Source organism: Oryzias latipes, chromosome 18 (genome assembly GCF_053564925.1).
Source record: "Oryzias latipes strain Hd-rR chromosome 18, Olatipes_Hd-rR_3.1".
Classification (NCBI taxonomy): Eukaryota; Metazoa; Chordata; class Actinopteri; order Beloniformes; family Adrianichthyidae; genus Oryzias; species Oryzias latipes.
In genome coordinates, this window is record NC_136254.1 from 276644 (window position 1) to 303116 (window position 26473).

At 42.0% G+C, this 26473-nt stretch overlaps 2 protein-coding genes and 1 long non-coding RNA gene across 9 annotated transcripts in view; 1 reads left to right on the forward strand and 2 right to left on the reverse strand.

Annotated features, from left to right (window-relative positions):
- The window catches only part of LOC144987262 (uncharacterized), a 211522-nt gene that overhangs the window by 163078 nt on the left and 21971 nt on the right, over nucleotides 1–26473 (forward strand). The window lies entirely within an intron of this gene.
- pde5ab (phosphodiesterase 5A, cGMP-specific, b) overlaps nucleotides 1–26473 on the reverse strand; it is a 172615-nt gene that overhangs the window by 22686 nt on the left and 123456 nt on the right. For 4 of the 7 annotated variants that reach the window (XM_023965935.2, XM_023965934.2, XM_078936479.1 and 1 more), the window contains exons 8-13: nucleotides 22353–22420; nucleotides 15464–15572; nucleotides 15303–15387; nucleotides 14166–14341; nucleotides 13313–13372; nucleotides 12652–12798 (exon numbers count right to left, since the gene is read on the reverse strand). In XM_023965935.2, coding sequence (XP_023821703.1) covers nucleotides 12652–12798; nucleotides 13313–13372; nucleotides 14166–14341; nucleotides 15303–15387; nucleotides 15464–15572; nucleotides 22353–22420 — 645 coding nt within the window. The remainder of the gene's footprint in view (nucleotides 1–12651; nucleotides 12799–13312; nucleotides 13373–14165; nucleotides 14342–15302; nucleotides 15388–15463; nucleotides 15573–22352; nucleotides 22421–26473) is intronic. The other 3 variants (XM_078936480.1, XM_078936478.1, XM_023965933.2) reach the window with 1 other exon arrangement.
- Nucleotides 2442–3333, reverse strand: LOC144987263 (uncharacterized). Its single transcript, XR_013651139.1, has 2 exons — nucleotides 3282–3333; nucleotides 2442–2641 (listed from the first exon to the last, which is right to left on the reverse strand). It is a non-coding gene; the product is annotated as an uncharacterized LOC144987263 (long non-coding RNA).

A 26473-nucleotide genomic window follows, 5' to 3' on the forward strand; every position in this document is an offset into this window, starting at 1 on the left:
TCTTTATATGTCTTTGTTATTGTGTGAACTATCCCGCCTTCATCCCCAGAGGAGTCTCTCTGTATTGCTTTCTTATGGTAGTTTCTCATTTGTAAGTATCTGAAAAAATCCTGTTTTTGAAGGTGAAATTGTTTAGTCAAGTTCTCAAAACTCTCCAGCTGTCCGTCCTTTTCTAGCAAGCACCATGCTGTTATTCCTTTTGTAGTCCAATATTTAAAGGTCTGATCATATTCTGCTGGTTTAAATTGCCTGTCATATGCTACCCATTTTAATTTATTTGCACTATTTAAGATTTTGTATTTTTGGAGTAGTTTGAACCATATAGTTAGTGTATGATTTGTTATGGGATCTAAATGCCTTTTCTTTGTTTCATATAACTCTTTATCACCAATAATGTTTTGAATAGGTTCTTGTAAAGTTTCACATTCAATATTTTTCCATTTTCCAGTATAATGAGGGTTACACCAACAGCATAAGTACCGTAATTGTGAGGCGATGTAATACTCTTTTAGCTTTGGTAAAGCCATACCTCCTTTGTTCTTTGGAAGCTGGAGGGTGCCGTATTTTATTCTGGATCTTTTATTGTCCCATATGAATCTGGATATTGTTTTATCCCACGTTGCAAATTGAGTGTTGGAGACCTGTGCTGGTAGAGCTTGAAATAAAAATAAAAACCGCGGCAATATGTTCATTTTCACTATTTCGATTCTAGAGCTGAAATCTAGTGGGAGTGTTGACCATCTTTCTATGTCTTTTTTTATCTTGTCTTGTACTTCTGAATAATTTTTAATGTTTATATGTTGAAAGTCTTGTGTTATTCCTACTCCTAGGTATTTAATACTTTTCATATTCCAATTGAATTTAAAGTTGTTTCTAATGTATTCAGAGGGAACATAGTTGAATGTTAGAGTCTGAGTTTTTGAAATATTAATTTTATATCCCGATAAATTTTCAAATGTTCCCAACAGTTTCATAAACTGTGGAATTGATGATTCTGGTTTTTCGAGGTACGCTATTAAGTCATCAGCAAACAATCCTATTTTATGTTCAACGCCATTCATTGAAACTCCTTTAATTTCAGGTTTTTCTCGGATTGCCTGTGCCAGAGGCTCAATAAAAAGAGCAAACAGAGTCGGGGAGAGTCCACAACCCTGCCTAGTGGATCTTTCCAATTTAAATGTTCCTGTTAAATTCCTGTTTATTTTAATTTTAGCCGTTGGTTGTGAATATATTGTTTTTATAATTTCAACCGATTTGTTATTAAATCCCATTTTTTCTAAGACTAAGAATAAAAATTCCCAATTAACGCAGTCAAAAGCTTTTTCCGCGTCAATACTTAAGAGAACTGTACTTATATGTTCTCTTTGGGCTCTTTCAGTTAAGTGTAAGGTTCTTCTAATGTTGTCGTGTGTCTGGCGACTTTTTATGAATCCCGTCTGGTCCTCATCAATAATGTCAGGTAAAAATGTGTTTATCCTGTTACAGATTATAGACGTGTAGATTTTGTAATCTATATTTAGTACTGAAATAGGCCTATAATTGGCGCACGACTGTTTGTTTTTCCCTGGTTTCAACAGAACTGAAATAATTGCTTCGGACCAGGAAATAGGCATTTTATTATTTTGTAGGGTCCAATTCAAAGATTTGTGGGTAACGCTTTCTTTTACAGTACAGTACTTACAGTGTACTTAAGTGGTATTTACATGGTACTTATAGTGTAACTACTGGATACTTACATGGTACTTTTTATGGAATTTACTGGGTACTTACAGTGTGTTTACATGGTACTTTCTATGGGACTTTACTGGGTACTTACATGGTACTTTTTGTGTATACTCTGTACTTACTGTTTATTTATATGGTACTATTTGGTTCATACCTATGTGGTACATACTGGGTATTTATAATATTCCTACTGGGTATTTACATGTTGTGCAAAGGTGTCTTTTATGGTACTTACCACATGTAAGAACAAGGTAAGTACAAATAAAGTACCTTGACCTTTAGGTCTGCACTCGCATGTTTCATAGTATTTACCATGAATTTACCACAGAAACTACCCCTTAAGTACACTGAAACTGTAACTGTAAAAGAAAGTCAGCCCTATTTCCACTCTATTACATGGTACTTTCATTACTAAATACCGGATATGTTCAATTGAATATTACTTGGTACTTACCCCTTAAGTACAATGAAACTGTAACTGTAAAAGAAAGTCAGCCCTATTTCCACTCAACTACATGGTACTTTCAGTAGTAAATGCTGGGTATGTACACGTATTACCTTCCTGTGCAGTGTACATGAACACACTTGGTCTTCTGACCTCTCCAAATGTGACAATGCTAACTTGTTGGTAAGGGTAAAGTAACTACATTGTAAAAAAAATATACTGGCCTGAGTACTTCTTGTAACATGAGGCGAGTTTAAAGAGAAACCATACAGCAGTGAAAACAACAATCTTTAATATGATACGTGTCTGCAGCATACAAAGTGTCATCACAATGAAATAGGTTTTAAGTACAAAACAGTACAAAGGAGCATTCCAAAAAACACATTATTGGCCTGAGGGTCGTGCTTTTTGTCCATCAAAATTCTTTCAGCAGAGTTTGGTAACGGTGCAGGACTTCTTCAGGGTTTGTAACTGCAAGAAAATTCACAATATGAGCTCAAGTGAACATAAAAAGCATAACGACTTTGATGAAGTACAAAATATATTTTACTTATTTAATCATTTCTGTAATGAGTTTGATAAATCTCTATGAATTCTTTATCGCTTTGACTGTAATGCTTGAAATTAATCAATTATCCTCATTTATGAACATGACAATAAATTATTCACAACTTTATATTTTAGTTACATAAACAAGAACAACAAAAAAGAAATCAAAGAAAAAAAATCAAAATTGCCATAAAAAAATCTAATTTGTTTAGACAAAGAATGACAAAAGCAATGTTTTAATTCGCAATTGCTGTGTGTATTTCTTCTTTATAAATATTATTCGCACCTACAATTTGCATTAGCATGAAAAACATTGCAGTGTAAAAGAAAAGGAAAAAAGAAATAAATAGGCAATTTCAAATTCAACACAGTTATTCACAAAAATATGTTTTAATTTTCAAACAGTTACATTCACTGTTGGGTGGTATTGTTGTCTCTATCATATTTGAAAATAAATAAATAAAATAAAATAAAATAAAAACGGCGAAAGAAAAGAAAATGGGGAGAAGGCAGTTAAACTCTTCATTAATGTAAATATGTCCACTTGGTGGATTTAACTTACTTTAGCTTACTCTCCTGTGGCTTCACAGATTCGTCTGGAATGTCTTCTTCATAGCTGATCTAAAGCGGTAAAAAGACGGAAGTACGTCATCATTATTTTAAATAATCGCCTTTTTTTATTTTCCCAGAAAGACGTGCGCTCAGTCAAACGAGCACAGAACAACAGACTTTATCATTTAGGCTACGTGCTTGTTTTACAGGTGCCCCTCTCCTGGTAAGTAACAACAATGTTTGTAGATTTTCATTACAAACTTTGAAAATGTATACATGAAATAACTGAAATTGCAGTAAGGTAGACATGCTATACGTCACGTTTCAAACACAGAGATAGGGGCTTGAAATCACGAAGTTAGCTTCTTTATAAAGTTTGATCAGTTTAAATATTTACATGTAATTTATCCAATATTTAAAAAAAAACAAAAACACTGGCTTACCTGCCAGATGAAGAGAAATTCAAACTGTTGCGCGCGCCTCGAGGCTCTCCGGATTAATGCACGTTCACTTTGGGGGTAGTTGTGCTGCATTCAAGTGCGCTGGGAATTTGCAACTTTACTTGCACCGACCTACTTAACAAAAACACACACTTGGGGTGTTTTTAGTATTAAAAGTAAATATTTTGCCTTGTTGTTTTACATATTTTCCTGACATTATATAATATATATTAAAACAAGTTCATTTTTAGAACAATATTTAAAAAAAGTTAAGTTTTGAATAATTTATTATCATGTTTTTAAATGAGGATACTTGATTAATTTCAAGCATTACAGTCAAAGCGATAAAAAAATTCATAGAGATTTATCAAACTCATTACAGAAATGATTAAATAAGTAAAATATATTTTGTACTTCATCAAAGTCGTTATGCTTTTTATGTTCACTTGAGCTCATATTGTGAATTTTCTTGCAGTTACAAACCCTGAAGAAGTCCTGCACCGTTACCAAACTCTGCTGAAAGAATTTTGATGGACAAAAAGCACGACCCTCAGGCCAATAATGTGTTCTTTAGAATTCTCCTTTGTACTGTTTTGTACTTAAAACCTATTTCATTGTGATGACATATTGTATGCTGCAGACACGTATCATATTAAAGATTGTTGTTTTCACTGCTGTCTTGTTTCTCTTTAAACTTGCCTCATGTTACAAGAAGTAATCAGGCCAGTATATTTTTTTACAATGTAGTTACTTTACCCTTATCAACAAGTTAGCATTGTCTCATTTTGTGAGGTCAGAAGAACAAGTGTGTATGTACACTGCACAGGAAGGTAATACGTGTACATACCCAGCATTTACTACTGAAAGTACCATGTAATAGAGTGGAAATAGGGCTGACTTTCTTTTACAGTTACAGTTTCAGTGTACTTAAGGGGTAGTTTCTGTGGTAAATTCATGGTAAATACCATGAAACATGCAGCGAGTGCAGACCTAAAGGTCAAGGTACTTTATTTGTACTTACCTTGTTCTTACATGTGGTAAGTACCATAAAAGACACCTTTGCACAACATGTAAATACCCAGTAAGAATATTATAAATACCCAGTATGTACCACATAGGTATGAACCAAATAGTACCATATAAATATGCAGTAAGTACCATGTAAGTACATAGTAGACACAAAAAGTACCATGTAAGTACCCAGTAAAGTCCCATAGAAAGTACCATGTAAACACACTGTAAGTACCCAGTAAATTCCATAAAAAGTACCATGTAAGTACCCAGTAGTTACACTATAAGTACCATGTAAATACCACTTAAGTACACTGTAAGTACTGTACTGTAAAAGAAAGCGTTACCGATTTGTGTAATATTGGAGTCAGCTCATCTTTAAATATTTTATACCATTCAGCTGGAAACCCGTCGCTGCCTGGTGATTTATTGTTTTTCAAAGAGCTTATGGTTTTTAATATTTCCTCTGTAGTGATTTCAGCTGTAAGTAGTTTATTTTGACTTAATCCGATAAATGGCAGATCTATATTTTCCAGAAAGCTTCTTTTATCTTGTTCACAGGCTAAAGGAGGTTGTGAATATAGCTTTTTATAGTAATTAGTGAATATTCTCTCAATTTCCTCTGGATTATTTGTTACTTTATTGGTTTCGGGATCAAGGATTTCATAGATTGTATTCAGAGTTTGTTGTTTTTTAATTCTTTTGGCTAGTAATTTTGTTGATTTAGGCCCTACTTCCTGATAGCTTTGTTTGAAATAAATCATCTTTTTTTCTATTTCGTCCTCTAATATGTGGTTGATTTGTTTTTTAATATTTTGTATTTGTTGGTATATTTCTGTTGTATTTTTATTTATAAGCTGCTGTTCGAGTTCTTTTAATTTTACCGAGTATTCTTCATATTTTTGAATTCTCTTTTTCCGCAACCATGCTGTTTTCGCTATTAGTTTTTCTCTAATTACTGCTTTAAGAGCATCCCATAGCACTGTAGGGTCTACCGCTCCATTGTCATTGTCATCCATATATTGTTTTATGTCGGTTTTTATGTCCTTTATAATTGTTTCATTATTCAAAATCCCAACGTTCAGTCTCCATGTTGTTTGTTTCTTCCTATTTGATGTATTTATTTTCATGTGCTGGATATTATGGTCGGACACATCTGCACCCTCAATTTTACATTCTTCCACTCTATTAATATCTGATTTAAAAACAAAGAAATAGTCTATTCGTGAATGTACTTTGTGACTTGCGGAGTAATGTGTGTAAGCTTTCTTACGGGGGTTTAAGCTTCTCCACACATCCAGCAATCCCAGTTCTTCCATGGATAATTTAACAAATTTGGCAATAGTCTTTTTATGTTTATGTTTACTAGTTGTGTCTAATTTAAAGTTTAAGGCTACATTGAAGTCTCCTCCGCAGATTAATATACCCTCGGCCTCTTCAGCAATAACGTTAAACAGGGATTTAAAAAACTGTTTATCACTTTCAGGTGGGGCATATACATTGACTATTGTCAAAACTGCATCTCCCATTCGTCCTTTAACAATGATGTACTGCCCGTCCTTCCCCTTTATGACTTTGTCAGTCTCAAATTGAGTTCTGTTTGATATCAGAATAGCGACTCCTCGTTTGCGGCTTTGTTTATATGAACTGTAATATGTATTTCTGAATCCTAGTTTTTTAAGTTTCTCGTGTTCTTGATCATTTAAATGGGTTTCTTGCAATAGAGCTAATTGTATATTTTCTTTTTTTAATTTTTGCAGAATTATCCCCCTCTTTTTGGGTGTGGTTAACCCATTCACATTTAATGAGGCAATGCTCAAACTACACATTTTGTCTTATAACAATCATATTTATGCACCTAGACCGTGACCATGTAAACAAAAATTGTAAAAAGCTGTAAAACCTGAACACAAACGTAAATTGTGACTTCCACATGGAGAAAAGATGATCCATCTCTCCTCTCTCGTCCCCGTTGGTGGGTGGGCAGGATGTCCTCATTCCAGATGGGGGCCTGCCTCTAGACATAAGTCTAGCTTTGTCCAACGTTCCTTCCTCCTCAGTCTGTGAGCTCCGTCTCGGCCTTTTTTGTTTAATTCGACTCCATTTACGGATTTCCTGTGGTTATTTCCTCTGGTATTCCTGGAGCCTCTCTTGTGCACGCCGCGCTGTCCCTCCGACGCGCTGCCATCCCTCTGCTGCTTGGGTCCGGTCCGGTCCCCTGCTGCTTTCGCTGCTTGGAGTGTTGACATTAATCCCTCTCTTCTTAATGTCTTCTGCCGCTTCCATCGCGCTGTTGTAGCTTTGTACGCCTTCCTTCCAATGAATCCTCAGCTTTGTGTATGGGGTTTGAAAACGGATTCCCCGCTCCTTCAGAACTTTTTTAATGTCCGAGTATGAGCGCCTTTGTTGTACAATTTCTGCTGGGTAGTCGTGGTCAAACTGGATGAGCTGATCTTTCACTTTTATTTTCTTTTGCCATGCTTTCTTCAGGATCGTGTCTTTCGTTGCAAAACTTAAGAAATTGACCACGACATGCCTCGGGCGCTGGCCTGCTTTGGGTTTCATCGGGGGGGTTCTGTGTGCGCGCTGCATCTGAAGATCAAAGTCCGTCGGAATGAGAAGCTCTTTTTTAAACAAGTCGTTTAGATAAGTTATAACTGGGCCCCCTTCAACTTCTTCTGGTAGCCCGAAGATTCTGATGTTATTTCTCCGGGCTCTGGCTTCAGATTCCGTAACCTTGTCCCGCAGAAGTTGCATCTGTTTTTGCATTGTTTTTAGCTCACCGTTCGCCTCCATGTTGCTCTCCTCCAAAGTTGCGATGCGAGTCTGGGCTTCGGCTAGGTCTGCTTTTTGAATTTCCAGCGAGTTGTGGTGCTCCTTGAACTGTCGGTCCATATCTTGCCTGAGGGAAGATATTTCCTGTTTCAGTTCGTTCTTTGTCCCTCGCAGCTCTGTGTCCAAGTCATGGATCTGAGCGCTAATTTTTGCTAGCCCGTCTAGCATTAGCTTTGTGTCGCTGGGGCTTCGCTGGTTTTCATTGTCCGAGTTAGCTTCGCTGGCCGCTTCTTCCATCTCGTGCTCGATATTTTCTGGTTCGGTCAGCTCGTTCACTTCTTTTTTTTTCTTTGGCTTTTCCGCAGCGTGTTTCCTCCACTCATATCTTCTTTTCTGTTGTTTTTTTCGAGTTTGTGGAGTTTTTAGTGAACCGAGTGCGGGAGCCTCAGACTGAGCGTGTCTCCTCTATGCCGGCATTCCGGAAGTCCCCAAACATGTTTACTTTTTAGTGGGTTTTTTTCAGAAAAAAAAATCCTTTAAATAAACAAAGATTATTTTATTATATGAACTCAGTTTTAGATTCTTCTAGTAAAAATAGCAGCAGTCCTGACTTTAAATGTTTTTCAATGTAGTTAGAAGAAATGCTTTAAAGCAATAAGGATTATCTGCCAACCATATGTTTGGTTAAGATCAGGGGGGGGGGGCAACTATTTTGATTGGCAGGCCACATAGGGTTCTAAAATTGGATAGAAGGGCCGGACCAGGAGCAGATGCCCTGAGTGAGAGAGAAATAACGTGGAATCTGGATGAAAACATTTGGATTGAAAATTATATTTTAAAACAGAGCATTTTAGAGTTTTTTTGTTAAAACTATTGTTCTCAATTTAGAGCCAATTGCAGCAAACTTAGAGAAATGCTGCGTTTATGTGGTGTTTGAATGATGAAGAAAGAAAAACAACAAATCTTCCAACACCACATGGATGCGAGAGCGGGGGCCCAAAACTTTTTTTTTTTATCTTTCTTTTATTGTAAAGCCCTATAATAGAGTTTTAATAATTCATGATTCTTTTAACAAAAGAAATAATATTTATGAAATAAAAAATGATCAAATAACTAAGTCAGGAGAAAAATACGTACTGATCAAACGTGTGTGATCAAACAAAGAGCAGAAGTTCTCAGATTGTTGAACCGGCTGGTGACTTTACCTGCAGAGAGACTTGCACGTAAAATATTTGTTTGTGTAACGGGTTCAGTTCCTTTGTGTTTTGTTCCTGGGTTTCCTGTTTTATTTTGTAGTATTTCCTGTTTTGTTGTTTCGAGTTTTACCTTGCCCCATCAGTCCTGAGTGTTTCCACCTGTGTCTTGTTGCCTTGTATGTATTTAAGTCCCGTCTTTCCCTTCCTCCTGTGCTGGTCCATATTGTATTCTTCCCCGGTTTTTCGAGCTGAGTGCTTTCGTAGTGTTTCGAGGTTCTAGCCTGCCGTATGCAGTGGTTTTGTTTTTGTCTTTAGTTTATGTTATTAAACCCCATTCCCTGCATCCTCCTGCCTCCTCTCCTCTCTGCGCCTGGGTACTTCCCATTGCTCCCCGTAACATTATGGACCAGCCAAACCTGTACCCAGCAGAGAGGACCTGGTTTTGGTGGACCCCTGAGTGTTCCCAGATGCCCTCGGACTTCAGGGGGAGTCGCCTATCCTCAAGAGGGGGTCGTCGTCGTCGTAGCTGCCGCCCTCACCGTAAGCCCTCCCCTGACTCCTGGATGGAGTGGGACATTCTCCAGCCACAGGCCTTCCTGGACCCTCTGGACCAGGACCTGTGGCTGTGGGAGGACCTTTATCTGGAGGAGGAGGGGGTTGAGGCCCAGTGGGCCTTGAACTGCCCCCAGCTCCCTGCCTCCAACTTTGACGGGAGTCATCTGGCAGTGAGGGGGGGGACGCCGCCGACGTCGTCATCGCTGTCGCCCTTCACGACGTCCCGCCCTGGTTTCGGAGGTGAACCTGGAGGCACCCCGTCCGATTCCAGCTCCGAGGAGGGTGTCCGACCCCCCACGACCCGTTCCGGCTCCGAGGAGGTTGCTGGACGCGACCCCGCCCGTTCCTGCTCCTAGGAGGGTCCCGGACGCTCCACGACCTGTTCCTGCTCCAAGGAGGTTGCTGGACGCGACCCCGCCTGTTCCTGCTCCTAGGAGGGTCCCGGACGATCCACGACCTGTTCCTGCTCCAAGGACGTTGCTGGACGCGACCCCGCCCGTTCCTGCTCCTAGGAGGGTCCCGGACGCACCTCGACCCGTTCCGGCTCCGAGGAGGTTGCTGGACGCACCTCGACCCGTTCCGGCTCCGAGGAGGTTGCTGGACGCAACTCCTTCAGTTCCTGCTCCGAGGAGGGTGTCGGACCGTCCACGACCGGTTCCGGTTCCGAGGAGGTTGCCGGACGCCACCCCTTCCGTTCCTGCCGCGGATCCCGAGCCCGAGCCACCAGTTCCAGACTCTGAGACTGAGCCGCCTGCCGCGGACCCCGAACCCGAGCCGCCTGCCGCGGACCCCGAGCCGCTGCCGCCTTCCGCGGACCCCGAGCCGCTGCCGCCTGCCGCGGACCCCGAGCCGCTGCCGCGGACCCCGAGCCGCTGCCGCGGACCCCGAGCCGCTGCCGCCTGCCGCGGACCCCGAGCCGCTTGCAGCGGACCCTGAACCCGAGCTGCCCACCGCGGACCCTGAACCCGAGCTGCCCGCCGCGGATCCCGAGCCGCCAGCCGTTTGCTGGTTAGACTGTCGATGCTGGTTGGCGCTACCTCCCGGCCGCCCTCCGGATCCGTTTCGCCGGACAGGGCGGTCTCCGGGCCGTCCTCCGGACCCGCTTCGCCAGACTGCTGTTGGCCCTTGGATTGGCCTTTCGGGCCCCCTCCTCCTGGACTCTTGGAGGAACCTCGGTGCGGTTCCTTGAGGGGGGGGTTATGTAACGGGTTCAGTTCCTTTGTGTTTTGTTCCTGGGTTTCCTGTTTTATTTTGTAGTATTTCCTGTTTTGTTGTTGTTTTGAGTTTTTCCTTGCCCCATCAGTCCTGAGTGTTTCCACCTGTGTCTTGTTGCCTTGTATGTATTTAAGTGCTGTCTTTCCCTTCCTCCTGTGCTGGTCCATATTGTATTCTTCCCCGGTTTTTCGAGCTGAGTGCTTTCGTAGTGTTTCGAGATTCTAGCCTGCCGTATGCAGTGGTTTTGTTTTTGTCTTTAGTTTATGTTATTAAACCCTAATCCCTGCATCCTCCTGCCTCCTCTCCTCTCTGCGCCTGGGTACTTCCCATTGCTTCCCGTAACAGTTTGGGATAGAGCTCATATTTATCCCTGGTGTAAAGATGTATTTAACATTCTGTCCTCTGTGAACCTACAATCATTATTTTTTAATTGTTTGAAATGTAAGATAGATAATATTAAGGAAACTTTAGTTGGTTATTATGAAAAAGAATGGAAAATGAAACTGCTTCAAAAACCAAAATTACAAACTTATTTGCAAATTAAGGACACATTTTCTGCTGAGCCATATGTTATATATAACTTAAAAAGAGGACAAAGATCCTTATGTGCTCAACTGAGAGCAGGAGTGCGCCCCCTACAGGTGGAAGTAGGGCGCTTTAAAGGCGTTCCTGAGGAGGAAAGACTCTGTGAGGTCTGTGAACTGCAAGTGGTGGAGGATGAATTTCATTTTTTGTTTTATTGTCCTTTGTATGAAAAACAGAGACTTTGTATGTATGAGGTCATAGAAAAGAAATGTCCTGATTTGTTTTATCTGAAGACAAAATTTTACGTTGGCTTTTTGAAAATGAAATCTTTTGTTTGGCAAATTTTGTGTCAAAGGCATGGACAATAAGAATGGACACTTTGAATTCTGTTAGACTCTGATTAGGGGGTTATTGTATTTTTGGTGATGGGGATGTATCTTTATGTATTGTGTATTTTGTCTTTCAGTGTCATATAAGCCCGTGTGGACTGGGCACATTAGTGCATGACACTTAAATAAATAAATCAAATCAGATACACTAAAAAGAAAAAACAATAAATAGTGGATCCTATCCCGTCTTTTTCCCGCTGAGACTTTGAGGCTGCAGCTCCTCACGTCTCACAGTTTACACTAAAACTGAGCAGCTGTGTCCTCCACGTCTGTTTTTCATCCAGTAATAATGAAAAAGCAAATTTCTGTGTCTTCTGCTGCAGCTAATCATATATCTGCGTTACTTTTTTACCAGTATAGAGTTCCTCGTTTATTGCAGGAGTTATGTTCCAAAAATAACGGTGATCGGTGAAATCCATGGAGAATGATTCCAGACGTTTATGGCAGTAAAACTCTTCACTGCATAAATTCACTTTTCTCACACAGACATGAACATTTTCACACATTTATCTCTTGTTTAAATTCTCAAACCTTCTTAGAAATTAGGTCCAGGATCTCAGAATGAAAACAAAGATCGTTCACAGATTTCTGATCTGAAGAGCTCCGCGTTTCTGTACAGGAGACACGGAGGAGATTGATTGACAGGGTCTCCAGCCAATCAGGACACAGAACAGGGTGAGCTGTTTAGAAAAAGCAGCATAATCGCTCTAAAAGAATGAGCTAAACCGGGAAAGATGAACTGCGACGTAGAAAGAAAAGACTGTCTTCTGTTCTGTTTGACAGATTTTAGAGGCTTTCAGGTTGGAGCTCAGACTGCGGGGGGGGGGAAGAAAATGTCATGTTCCATGCGGGTCTTGATCTTGTGCCCAGATAAAAATCAAAAACATGGGTCTCTGATATTGTTCAGTGGGCCGGATCTAGCCCGCGGGCCGTAGTTTGCCCACCCACCCCTGGTTTAGATGAATAGAAGCTTAATTTAAAAATAGTTTGTTGTCCTCTGTATATTTCTTTGTCAGTGCAGTTGCGTACTTCCACATTCTTCTTCTCCTCTTTAGAAACAACCATGATCATTATCAAGTATAGTTATACACATCATTTAGGAGGAAGTCACCCACTAAACTCCATGTTAAGTCATTTCTATTTTTAGCTTGAATTAATTACTTAGGCTGATTGGTCCCAATCGACCAATCAGATCCAGCTAAAGTTTCCCTGCTCTGTGTAACCAACAGGTCATGAACCATTTCTGTTCTCCATCAAAGCATGAGAGCTCTTACCGTGTACTTCATCTGGAAATTCTGGACCAGGTTGAGGTCAGTGAACATGCGAATCGTGGCCAACGTAGTTTCAGTGTCCGACAGGTCAAAGTCGCTGAAGCTGAAGTCCAGAAGACGCAGTGACTGTGCAGATGGAACTGTAGCAACCTGAAAACACACAAGTTCCAACAATAAAGGTCTCTGAAGGCAGGTTTAAGCTGATCAATTTAGAGGTAAGGAGTGTCATCCATAACGTTGCATTGAGGAACTTAAATGTTTTTGAAAACACCGACAGTATCTCTACGGCTTTGTCCATTACAGCAAATGAAACATAGAAAAAACATTTTTACCCAAATAAAGAGTGCAAATCAAGGGGATAATAAGATCTAGTGAGACATAGCACTCCCTCTTCAGGTCACACTGGATGGTCAATCACAGCTCTTTGTTTTGTCCAACAAAAACACACCAGGATGTAACTTTGTAATATGTTTTGACTGTAGTAAAAATGACAAAAACATTCAGCCGTGACATGACCCAAAGGCTCTACAGTAGAGACCACAGCAGATTTACTGCAGACATGGAAGTCCTGCAGGACGTCTTCCTGCTGTCTCTGTGAGAGCGCACATATTTGGTGAAATGAATCCTTTCTTACTGACAAATAGAAGGAATAAAGTCAATTTACCGCGGTTACCTGGAGTTCCTGCGATTCCTCCTCTGTGGCAGAGGCGTGGTAGGACAAAACCTGGAACACAAGAAAAAAAGAGAACCTTTGGGCTCGTTTGGAGAAACCGGATCAGCAAACGGGGCTTTTGCTGAGCTTGACTATCCTCACACAGTGGACCAGGGCTGCCAAATGCAGATTATGCTCCTTTGTGTTGATTCACTGAAGCATTTTAACATTGATTGTCAAATGGAAAAAGCCTTAACATGAATTTAAGAGCTTGAAAAAATTTCAACATGTAGCTCATTTGAAGCTGAACCATCATTACATAAACGTCCTTTCCAATAAAAACACATCATAAGAGCTGTTGTGAGGCTGCAGAGCCCTGTGGACTTCCTGTTCCTGGAATCCTCACTGTTGAATGAATGGATAAATGAATGAATGAATCAATGGATGGATGACTGAATAAATCAATCAAATAATTGAATAAATCAATGGATGAATGAATTAATGAACAGATGAATGAATGAATGGATGAAATCACTACATGGAACCATTGACAGTACATCTCACCTACATCCCCATTTCTTTACTCTACAAATCTTCTAGAAATGTTCCCTACCACCTGTTGCTCACAGCATGTCCGTAGAAAAACGTCTGCATGAACATTTTGGTCCAACGTGTCTTACAGACCTTAATATCTCCTGCGGGTCACCTGTGCGCCCCGTACAGGTCTGCAGACAGCCCGTATCCCCCATGAAGACGGCTGTGGTTAAGACTTAAACTGTCCACACCAGCTGGATGGTGTGACAGTCTAAGAGCACATAGATGTGGTGTGGTGGGTGCTGCGTTTGAAGCTTTGATGTCAGCTGACCTCCAGAGTGACTTCCTGCTTGGCCATGGCTCGCTCCACTGTTTCGTACATCTGCGTGTTCTGAATGCCAAGGCCGCAGAAGATGGCAAACGCCTCAAGGAACTGCTCATCGTTTCTGTTGAAGCTTTTAATGCTGCCAGATGCTTCATCCAGTTTGTTCACCAGCTGGCAGACACCTGAGCGGACAACCACACAAAAACACACCATGCTCACACACCTGTTCACACCTGTTCCACTGAGCCACAACAGGTAGCAATAGTTTTCCCTGAAGGGGCCACTGCAGCACTTCAAATGCCGTTCACAGCTCTGTCATCCATCTACAGAGAGCGGCTGTGCAGATGGATCAAAGCAGCGCTGGCTGCGGCTGCAGCTGCAGCTGCGGCTGCTTGACCCGCATCGCTAACAGGATTATTCTGAGGGACTTTTCATGTTTCAAGCCACGAGTCTCTTTCTCACTAATGAAAAATGTTCAAACATTTATGCTAAACCTTTTGACTAAATTGTCTGAGATGCATGTCAGATCTGCACTTCAAAATACATTTATGCATTAGCCAGAGAGGTGTTAGAAATGTCAACCTGTTAAGTTTCCAAACTACAGAATCTGATTCTGCAATCAGAATCAGATTCTGATTCCAATTCCGATTGGTGCATGACAGTTTGAATCTTTATTAAGAAAAACTATGAAGAGCGTAAAAAAGGACAGGAACACAGACAGATTCAGTTTTCATCCAAATAGATCTTCTTAGTTTAATGAAACAAGCTACAACTCTTCATCTGACTCATCCTCACAATTTGAAGTTGAAGAGCCACAGGGAACCTGTTTGGTTTCATCGCTGTGGGACGTCCAGGATAATTAGCTGACTGGGACCAAACGGAGGAGCTATCAGCTGCTGATGCTAACGAGCTGAGGGGGGGCCAAGCCTTTTGGGGATCAGTTATTACAGGGATAACAAGGAGCTGAAATAAAGCCTTCCAACAGCTTCAGAGTAGCTGAGTAGCTTAGTAAAGGCCTTTCTGTTAACCTGGAAAGCAAACACTAACATGTCAATAAGACTGAGCTATTGTTTCATATCAGATGACAAAAATGCAGTTTCAAGTTTGAATGATGTCAAAACATACGAGACATGGAGATCCTACCAATGACTTTGTCCTTTTTCCTATTCCTGATAGGGGCGCAGAGCAAACTTTTGATCTGGTTGCTCATGTGATCTGGGCAATCACTCTGTTCAAAAACAAGGCAAAATGTAGGTTATTTTGGGAAAAGAACCAAGGAAGAGTCAATAAAGAGGCATACAAACCGTCCAGGGGAAGCGCTGGTCCTTGGTGACATCGCTAATGTTGAGCGGCTGCATGGTGCTTTTGACGTACTGAGCAAACATGTAGTTGATCTGCTTGACATCACAGTTTCTGGAGACACAAATGACATCAAGGACGGTCCCCAAATATCACAGAATATACGAGTTAGACGTCATAATGGTTCCCATTTAATTTCCCCTTTAGTTTCTGTGTAAATAGATTATAATTAAATTATAAAAGCTTCAGAAATGAGGGTTTCAGTTTGAAGTTATTTCACTTATTGATAAATCCAGCAGTTTTTTCTGTTCTTCAGTCATTAAACCAGCAAAGCTGCTTTTTACAAGTTTACTGCAGAGCTCACTGTTCTATAGCCAGAGCGGCAATGACATAAAGAAGTACTAATGAGAAAAGTACTTTATATTACTTTCCAGCGGCACCCTGTTGTGGAACTGGACCGATGGCGGTCGTTGTTAACCAGGGCCTCAACCGATCCAGTATAAAAGTCATAGGTCTGATTTGCATATTTGGTTTGGCAAAGATATTACTTTGGAAGCCCTTCCTGACTAGGGTCCGATCGTGACGGTTGACTGGCATCACGATGGAGAGACACCATGGTGATGCCACGCCCCCGCCGCGCTGCAAGTCGACGCCATGAGCCGCGGTTACATGTGCAAAATATCTTGATCGATCAATGGTCGGATTAGAATCCAACCGTGTACATGGCACGGAGAAAAATTTTCAGATTATAACAAACATTCACATGGGTCACACTTTCAGTCGGAATAAATCATTCACACATGCGCAGTAGGGTTTGAAATACAGGAAGAGGAAACGAGTTCCGCTGAGAGGCTACATCCATAGATATGTGGCAGCTCAGTATTATACAAGATGATCTTCTAAACGTGCTTTTATTAATGTTACGGTTATTATGAAGCGCCTGTTCGTTCATCATTTTAATATTAATCCGTGTGGTCAGTGCTTTTCTGTTGAAGAAGGGAGCCGGAAGAAGCCAGGACTAACAGAGGCTAACAACACACTAACAACATTTAGCCTTTGATGAACATAAATCCATGCTGCGATCTGCATCCTGGCTGAACGTAAATATGCGGGAATAACATCAGCCTTTATTTAGTCGTGACACGACTGGAAACACAAATCCAGGTGATTGTTTGAGCGGTTTCTAAGGACTGAGCCACATTTCTGCTTTGAAAAGCTCATCCACCGCCCCAAACAAAGCTGCTGTGTGAGCTGACGGTCCGAGCTCTGCCCGGACACACGATTCTACCGGGAGACCCGATTCTCCTGTGTTCGGTAGCTCGTTCACGTAGAGCTGCGGGACGGATGGCGGTCCGAAGTCTCCCGCACAAAGCGCACACGTAACAAAGCATCCTTCCTTCCCCTCAAACACAAAGTCTGTCTGCTCTGCTCAGAGACTCGGTCACTCGGTACACCGGTCCTTTTGACTAATCAGGTGCAGGAGCGACTACTTTTTTCTATTTTGTTAGTTTATTTTTTTATTTTTTTGTTAAAGTCACTTCCCTCAGTTTATACTGGATCATTGCGGATGAGTCATTAGTTGGGAAATAAAATAAATGAAGTAATAAAGTAAAATAATGAATATTAACTATATAATAACGAAAAATACCCCCCCGACGATATCATCTTACTACAAACATCGGCAACTGCCAATTTAGGGGACATCGTCCAACCCTATTCCTGACACGACCTTCTGGATTTATCCGGGTTAGGGACCGGTACAGGGGGACCCTGGCTTGGGTCAGCTCTCACACATACTTATGCACACAAACAAACACATCTCCAGCATGTCATTCAGTCACGTATACTATTTGTGCAAAGGTGAGCTGACACCTGTGCTCAAGTGAGTGTCTGTGGTAGACGCCCGCCAGCGATGAAACTGGAGAAGTCCCCTGTGGCTCTTCAACTTCAAGCAAAAGGAATTTGCCCGCCGGCTAACCCAATGTCAGCCACCCAGACCAGGGCCAGAAGGACCACCATGGGGCCCCCAGTGCCAGCGCAATGAACCAGGTTTCCCCAAAGGGAGACCCGCCTCACGCTCCAGGCAACCACCCAGGAGAGAGAAACGCAGGGGCCACCCCGCCCAAAAGAAAGGTGCCCAAGAGAAGTTGGGGTCCCCGACGAGCATGAGAAAACATGGGCGAACCGGCTCCCACTGTTATGTGCGCGTGTGTCTGTGTTGGCGTGTATAGTGCGACCAGGTGCATGAAGCTTTTTTCTTTACACAACAACAAAAGAATGATGGTAAAAAAAGAACAGTTCCAGCTGAGCCGTCACAATGAACCAGTCCAGCAGGCAAACAGTGGAACCAAACATCTGACCACAGTTTCTACACGGCGTAGCAGTTTGGGAGAAATGACTTCACTGACAGAAAATTCAAGCATTTCTCTGTAGAGCAGATTAATATGGGATCTAGAAAATGAACAGTTCCCATTTCCTCAGGTAGGTCTCTTTAGCAGGACAATGGCGGATATTAATTTTTAAATAAAGTTGGTGGTTTGAAACTCCACACATCTGTGCCCTGTTTTCTGCAGACAAGCCTTCTGGACTCATTTGGGCTTTCTTCTGAAGGGTTCATCTGTGAGGAGCTTTAGCTGCTTCTGTCTGCTGCTGCATTAGAAATGTCTGAAACGGAGATTTGGAGCTGGGAACTGAGGCCAAACACACATCTGTTATATCGTCCGTCCACCCATCCATTTTCTTCCTCTCATCTGGGAGCGGACCACGGGGGCAGACTTACTTCCCTCTCCTCGGCCACTTCCTGCAGCTGCTCTGGGGGAAACCCCCAAGCGTTCCCAGGCCAGCTGAGTGACGCTGTTGTATTGAAACAAACTTTAACAGTAATGGCTCCTTAAAAACGTCACAAATGAAGGGATAAATCTTGGTATTGGGTCTTGAGATGATTTTCCTGCTACAATGACTTCTGCTCAGACTGGCAGTCCCAAAAATGTTCACCTGTTTTCCCTCTTTTTTTAGCCGACATCCACATGTAGTGCAGCAGCTAACTAAACATTTGTGGCCCCGTCTGGAAGAACTGTTATGCTAACAGCTGGTAGTACCAGGCTGCTGATCATCGTCTTTATTAAGCAGAAGTTTGTAAGATACTTTACTTTGGCCGTGGCACAGAGGTAGAGTGGTCAATCTTTGATGGAAATATCACAGGTACAATTCCCACCTTATCAAAGTGTCCTTGGGCGAGACACTGAACCCCCTATTGGTCCTGGTGGTTGTAGGTTGGTGTCAGAGTTAGGCAGCCGAGCCGCCATCAGTGTACTTATGGGTGAACCCGACTGTGACTGCAAAGCGCTGTGGGCCTTGAAGGAGGGCAGAAAAGTGCTATAGAAATCAACTCGTTTCTCTTCTTTTCAGCAACAATTTCAGGTGTAGCTCCTCTTAGTGTACGCTCAGAAGTTTTGGATTCAATCTGCATGGTTTTTCTTCTTCTGCCTAAATGTTGTTAATTAAGGCAAATGAACAACAAAACCAAGTAGGCTATGTCAATGTTTGTCATCCGTCTCTTTTTGGATTATAGTTGCTGCCGTCAGGTAAATAATCTCATCAGGATCTCGATAAATTCTGGTTAGAACTTAACCAGATCCTTTTTACTTTGATAAAAACCCTCTCAATAGCTGTAGGTTAGAAAGCTTCTGCTATTGGCCTGTTAAACCAGTAGAAACAATAACTACAGACACACCTAAACACCCACGGCATGAACGCAACATTCAATTTGATGTTTAATCTGAGTTTGAGATGCTGCATAGCAACGGGGGAGATCAGTGGGTTGGGAGGGTGGATGGGGGGTAGGATCTCCATCTCATAGCCTCTTTAATCAGATTCTGTCTCATTTGCTGCCGGAGCTTCAGGCCTTTCATGCAAGTCTGACTCGCTCACCCCTTAAAACCCCACAAGATCAACAAGTTTTAGGGATTTGTTTCTTTGGAAGCATCAGTCTGGTCTAAAGTTCTTGTAAAACCTGAATACGATTCTCTCCTTCTGATCTTTCCACAGCAGTGGACAGTCACTTGGATAGTGGAGCAAACACATGATGATTGACTGGAAAACAGGCTTTAGTAGAATTCAATACGACACTTTAGAGCTACATGTAAAAGTTCCACCACAGCAAGAAGAAACACACTGCACTGATGCTATATAAAGCTGCATGCATGCATGAGAAATGTGCTGCAGAAACAGCTGATGTTGAGCCAAAGAAACATTAATAAATAACAAAAATATTAAAATGATGTTCTCCTGACCTGAGTAAGAACTGTTTTTTACTTACTCTAAGGCTGGATTCAGGACGGACCCATTTGGTCTGCTTTAAGTGAACCAGAGTTAGTTTCCCCCGATAATCCGGAACAAATTTTTAGTCTGAATACGCCTCTCACCCGCCCCGTCTTTGGATGTGGTCTCGATTCATTTCCAATTGGACTGAGCTTCGGTTCGCTCTGAGATTCCTCAGTCTGAATACAATCCATTCCCAGATTAACTGGATCAAAACGTCCACCATAGCCGGGCATTATGGGATGTAAACAGAGAAGGAATGAAGCAACCACAACCATGAGACACAGGAACTCACTAAGATGTGATCAGATGAATGCAAGCTCATCAAAACAACTTTTAATGCGATCCACATTACTTGTTTTCCCAACAATCTACACGTCATAAACATTTATCAGCGTTCTTTCTTAGCCGTCGTCTCCTCAGTAACCGCCCTGCAGCACAACTGCATTTTGATCTGTTACTGCAACACAATGTCACAATTTAAATAAAAATATATTATAATGAAGCTTTTCACAGCAATAATTAAGTTAGATTAAAAAAGGATTAATTAGATCAATACTTAGTAACATTCTGAGCAAATACTCTGAGTCCAGCTCCATAGATTAGATTATATTACTCCATAGATTAGAGCATAGGGATCAGAGGATCTGCCCTCCAGTGGTTTAAATCCTATTTATCCAATAGGTACCACTTTGTTAATGTAAATGGACATTCCTCTCGGGGCAATCGAGTCAACTATGGAGTCCCACAGGGCTCAGTCTTGGGACCGATCCTATTTACGCTTTATATGCTACCCCTAGGAAACATAATCAGGAAACACAGCATTAATTTTCATTGTTATGGCGACGATACGCAGTTGTATTTATCCATGAAGCCTGACCAGAATGACCAGATAGAGAAACTGAACGCCTGCATCAGAGACATCAAGACCTGGATGACAATTAATTACCTCCTCTTGAACCCAGAAAAAACTGAGGTCATTATACTTGGTCCTAAAAACCTCAGAGATGCTCTGTCTGCTCAGATAGTCTCCCTGGATGGCATAAGTATAGCCCCTAATTCCACAGTTAGAAACCTTGGGGTTTTATTTGACCAGGATTTATCATTTAAGGCTCACATATCTCAGGCGTGTAGAACTGCCTTTTTTCACCTGCGGAATATTGCTAAGATCAGAAATATACTTTCTAAGAGTGATGCTGAAAAACTCATCCATGCATTTGTTACGTCGAGGCTGGATTACTGTAACTCCTTGTTAGCAGCGTGTCCTAAGAGTTCCTTAAGAAGTCTCCAGCTTGTTCAGAACGCAGCAGCTAGATTGTTAGCAGGAACTAGCAGAAGAGATCACATCACTCCTGTGTTAGTTTCACTTCACTGGATCCCAGTTGATTCTAGAATCCAGTTCAAGATCCTCCTGTTAACCTATAAGGCCTTACATGGACTGGCCCCGTCCTATATTAAGGACCTCATAGTCCCTTACCATCCAATGAGAACACTTCGCTCGCAAAATGCAGGACTGCTTGTGGTTCCTAGAATTAGTAAAAGTACGGTTGGAGGTAGAGCGTTTAGCCACCAAGCCCCTGTTTTATGGAATAAACTCCCAGCTCATGGAAGAGACAAAGTTTCTACATTCAGAGTTAATGTTTGTGGTCCTGGTCCTGTACCTCGCCGTGGATCCTGCCTCTGGCTTGTCTGGCGCCCCTAGCTGTCCCCCCACTCATCTGGATGAAGCTCGTCTGCTGGACTTTATATATGTAGTTGTAGATTTAGATAAGTTAATTCTTCTCTATGAGTTCTGGTAAATCGCCTGTCCGTCCTGGGGGAGGATCCCTCATTCATGTGGGCACCCCTGAGGTTTCTTCGTTTTTTCCAGAATCCGTTTTTTTAGGAGTTTTTCCTTACAGAGAAGGGGGGGGTCTAAGGGCAGGAATGTCCAGTTTAGTTTAGTTTAGCCATCACCTATTGAATTTTAGAACTGATTTTATGTTTTGTACAATTAGTGAAGCCCATTGAGACAACTGTGTTGTAATGGGCTAAATAAAAGAAACTGAATTGAATTTAATTAATAAATGACAGGTTATAATCAATGAAGAACATTCTATGTGTGGCGTGACAGCACTAGTGAAAACAACGACAGGCCTTTGTTAGAAAGCTCCACAGAGCTTTCCCCTTCATCCTCAAGAGTGGAGAATTAAGACAGGCCAAAAGGCCGAACACTTCAGCCAAAAACAGCACCGGTTCAGCGCCAAAAGTCCACGAACTTGGGCTTTCCTTTTTAAGTATATGTGTGTGTGGGGGGTGGGGGGCAGAAGTTCAGAAAACCTCTGAGAAGAGAGCTGCTCCACCTGATTTTACAGCTTCTATTTGAAGCAAATCCACAGACACAATTAGAGTCTCATTCCTAAGAAAACACTGCCTCAGAGCTCTTTCCATAAATCCTCTTAGACAAACATCATTAACTGAGTTTTGAGAGGAAATATGCAAAGGAACATTAACTCAGATAAGCTCTGGAAGCACATGGAGGATGAAGCAAAGCATCAGCGTTAAGACACCTTTGACTGACGGCGGTCTTCTTACCTTTTGGGGTCTTCTAGGACTTCACTAAGCTCCTCGTGTTCCATGTGAAACACACCAGAGAAGGAATTCTGGAAAAAGGAGGAGAGTTGTCAGAAACAGGAATGATGAATGTGGGAGGTGTCTGTTCTGAAGTCTGAATCATGAAAACGTTTGTTCACAGCTGTAGGTCGGCACAGTTCTGAACCAGCGTCCTCCATCCAGCCACTTAGGCTGTTTCAACAAAGCCCCCAAAGGTTTCTGTGGGCAGATTCTGAGGATGCTGAAAGCCACTTCTATGCATGCAAAAAGGATGTTGATCTATTACCATCCAGCTTTGCCAAAAGCTGAGTTTATTTCAACATTCCAGAGCTCCTTTCGACTTTCCCCCTTATAGGGACTTGTTTTCTCTCAACCTGCACTCCCAGGGCCCCACAAAAAACCCTTTTTCCTTTTTTAAGAGGTGAGGCCTAGATGTTAAAGCTGTACTAGGCTACTCTGCCCCCATTTCTGTGCACATGTGCTCCCTCCCTTTAAGCTTCATGGGATTAGTTCATCCTGATGTATCTGGTTTTAGTGCAATAAAGTTGATTTAAACAGAAAAAGGACCCAGCAGTGTTATGACATTTTATAGTCACTGGCAATTGAGAAGGTTTATAACAGGATGAGATGCAGTAATGGAGTTTTTCAGGATTCCTGTCTGCAGCAAGAAAGACAATGCCAAGAGTGCAAAGCAGGAATCAAAGCAAAACGTGGCTACTTTGAAGAGCTTACAATGTGACATTGTAATTATATACCTAACTTTTTTGTTAGGTATATAATTCCACATGTGTTAATTCACAGTTTTGATGCCTTTGGTGTGAATCTACAATTTTCATAGTCATGAAAATACAGAAAACTCTTTGAATGAGGAGGTGTGTCCAAACTTTGGTCTGTACTGTACACCAAACTTCCAAATGGATAAATCTGTTATCAGTCACCAATTGAAGTCTGTACAAAACAGAAAGATGAAGACAATCTGTCAGAACGATTCTCTAAACAAATAAAAAGTTGTCTAAAGTCTAATATTTTTCAATGAACATTGATAAATATGACCCAATGGCACATAACCGTTTTCAAAACTCCACAGCAATATTGTAATTAATGTTACGATTTCATTTGTCAGACAGAACTATTTGCATTAAAGACCCACTTTAATGAAAAATGTGTTTAACGTGTTCTAACATGATGGAGGACACAGTATATTAAGAAAATGAAGAATCAAACTGCGTTTGTAAAGTCCCGTTAGTTGTCACACACCTAAGAGAATGACTTATTTCTCTGATTTTGACCCTTCCCCTGGGGGACCGGTGAGCTGGAGACAGGATTAACCCCCCCAATTCAACCCCTAATGCAGAGTGTCAAGCAAGGAGGCTTTGGGTCCCATTTTTAGACTTTTGGTTTGAACTCATGACATTTCAGTCACAGGGCGGACTCTCTAGCACAGGGGTTGTGAACCTTTTTGGCCAAGAGAGCCATAAACGCCACATATTTTTAAATGTAATTTCGAAAGAGCCATTCAATAATGTAGTGTCTCTTTCCCACACTGAGGCACGGAGACTTAACCTCTTTTAAGGTTCTTTATTCTGGTTACTGTAGACCGCAGCAAACGCCGTACAACTAATTCATCAACTCCTGAATCTCTCCTGCCGAGACGAGACGAGACGAGAGCGCTTCTCCCAACTTTATATCCCCCCCCCTCCCGCTCCAGCCCTCCCATTTCCCTTATTCGGCCCATAGCTGAACCCCATTGGTCCAAACTACCTAACAACAGGCTGAGCGACAGAACTGAGAGCCAATCAGATCTCTGCTTGATGCGTTTAATGAACTCCAGAACTTTTAACGCGGCCCAACAGCCAAGTTAAACTCAGTCCGCGACAATATGTTTAAAACTAAATATACAAATGAATGTGTGCATTTGATTTAATTTCAACATTTTTAAAGTACAATAAGTCTGTGGATTCTTTTTAATAACATTGTTATGCTGTTGCTAATAAATGATGAGTATTTCTCGTGGTAGTTTTGCTGATGGTCTAGTCTGGTTGATACGTGGTGAGTTTCTGCTTCATGCAGCCGTTGAGACTTTAAACGTCATCGTAGGTCTGAATGTTCTGTAGATGTGACAAAGACTGATCACATGCAGACCTGGAGTCAAACACACACTCACACGCTGCAGTGAGTGACGGGCAGCGGGTTTTACGTTTTTATAATCCCTGCGCGATTCACCTGCTGTCCCCCCACCCCCACCCTCTGCTTTCTCCCTCACACATCCCGTCTCCGCATCTGCGCGCTCTTTCTCAGAGACGGGAGCGCGCAGTTTTAGGCACGTCAATTCACAGGTTTCCGGCTGGTACAAACTCTGTGAAATAATAGATAATAGTAACTGATAGCGCTGGCGCAGATTTCTCTCTCTAAGCACTGCTACTACTGCGCGCCTCTGGCATCGCATCGCGCCCGAGAAGGACTGGTCTAATGAAAAAAAGTATAATTAAAGATTTGTCTGCGAGCCACATGTGACCGACCCCTGCTCTAGCACAAGGCCACTGATCTGGTTCCAAGTATTTCTTAATTCAAATCATGGTGGATCAGGAGCAGACAAAAAACGCTGTTGAAAAAAGACGGTAGTAGCGACATAGCTGCTAAATCAGAATCAGAATCAGAAATTCTTTATTGATCCCACACATGGGAAATTTGGAAAAATGGGCGGGCCAAAGTCTCCATGCTCCGCCCCTTTCTGATCATCCACCTGCAGACAAACAGATCCATGAACATCTTTGTATTTCTGGTCTGAGCTGGAATCTGGATCAGAACTGGACGGATGGACGGATCTGATATTATTGCTGTTTTTGTTGTACCACTAATGTTAGGTTGGGGGGGTGAGGCGCTGTAAGCTAGAGAGAGAGAGTGTAAACACAGGGATGATGGGAAATGAGCTCAGCCTTACTTCCACGCCAACAGTCCCGCCCACAACTGGTGAATTTCAACTGAACTCCTGACGTAGAATCTGTTTTAGAGAACCACAGTTTTTCCGTTTTGGTTTAAAGCTGCATAAATCATTACAAAACCACAGGGAAGGCGGTGAAAATAGATTGGAGTGGAACTTTAGAGCAGGTGATGCTTTTCTGTTCTTCATGCATTAATGCTGATGAAAAATTCTGTTGTTCAAAGAAAAATCAATCTTTCTGTCAAGAGGAACAACCTCAGAACTGCTGAATCGGGGATTATTCTCATGTGACCCGGTTTTTAACTTTTAACTTTAAATTTTTAACAGCTGGGCAAACAGATGAGAGCTGAAGGCCTCTTGTGTTTGACATATTTTACTTTAACAACAGGGGTTATGAATCTTCAGACAAACCAAAGGTATGTCTGAATAAACCCCTTTTGGAATTGAGGCCAAAATTTATTCATTTGAATCATATTTGAAAATCTTTGGTGTTGGACCGGACGGAAAAGGAAAGGAGGGAGGAAGAGAGAGGGATGTTAGAGAGAGGGGGGGATAGGAGGGTGATCATAGGAGGGGGGGTAAGACCATGAAGCAGCATAAAACAACAAGTTGCTGGATGGTTTTACTCATTAAATAGCATAACAGGTGTATACTTTTATAGAGCTTTACAGTCACAGTCCCATTCACCCAGCCACACACACAGTCACACACTGGTGGCAACTCCACTGCCGAACACTGGCACCAACATTCCACCAGAGGCAAGGTGGGGTTCAGTGTCTTGCCCAAGGACACTTTGACTAACGGGTCGACCGCCCTACCGCTGCACCACGGCCACCCCACATTACAGTAATGTTCAGATGTAATACAAGTCTATAAGGGCGGGGCCTGTCCACACACACCCAAATGCCAGAAACACACCTGATGGCTCCAAATATATTCCCATGTCAACATGTACACAATATAAACTCTGTTCACACTCATACTTATGCCGTCAAACCAACTAGTGTGAAATATTTCATTCAATCACACAAAATATTAGTGCAAAGGTGAGCATCAGCTGTGCTCAAGTGAGTGTTCATGTTCCTCTAAAATGGATGATGGAATGTAAAAAGAAGGGAGAGTGTCCAGCCATCCCCACACCAAGACCCCCGCTGCAGCAGCA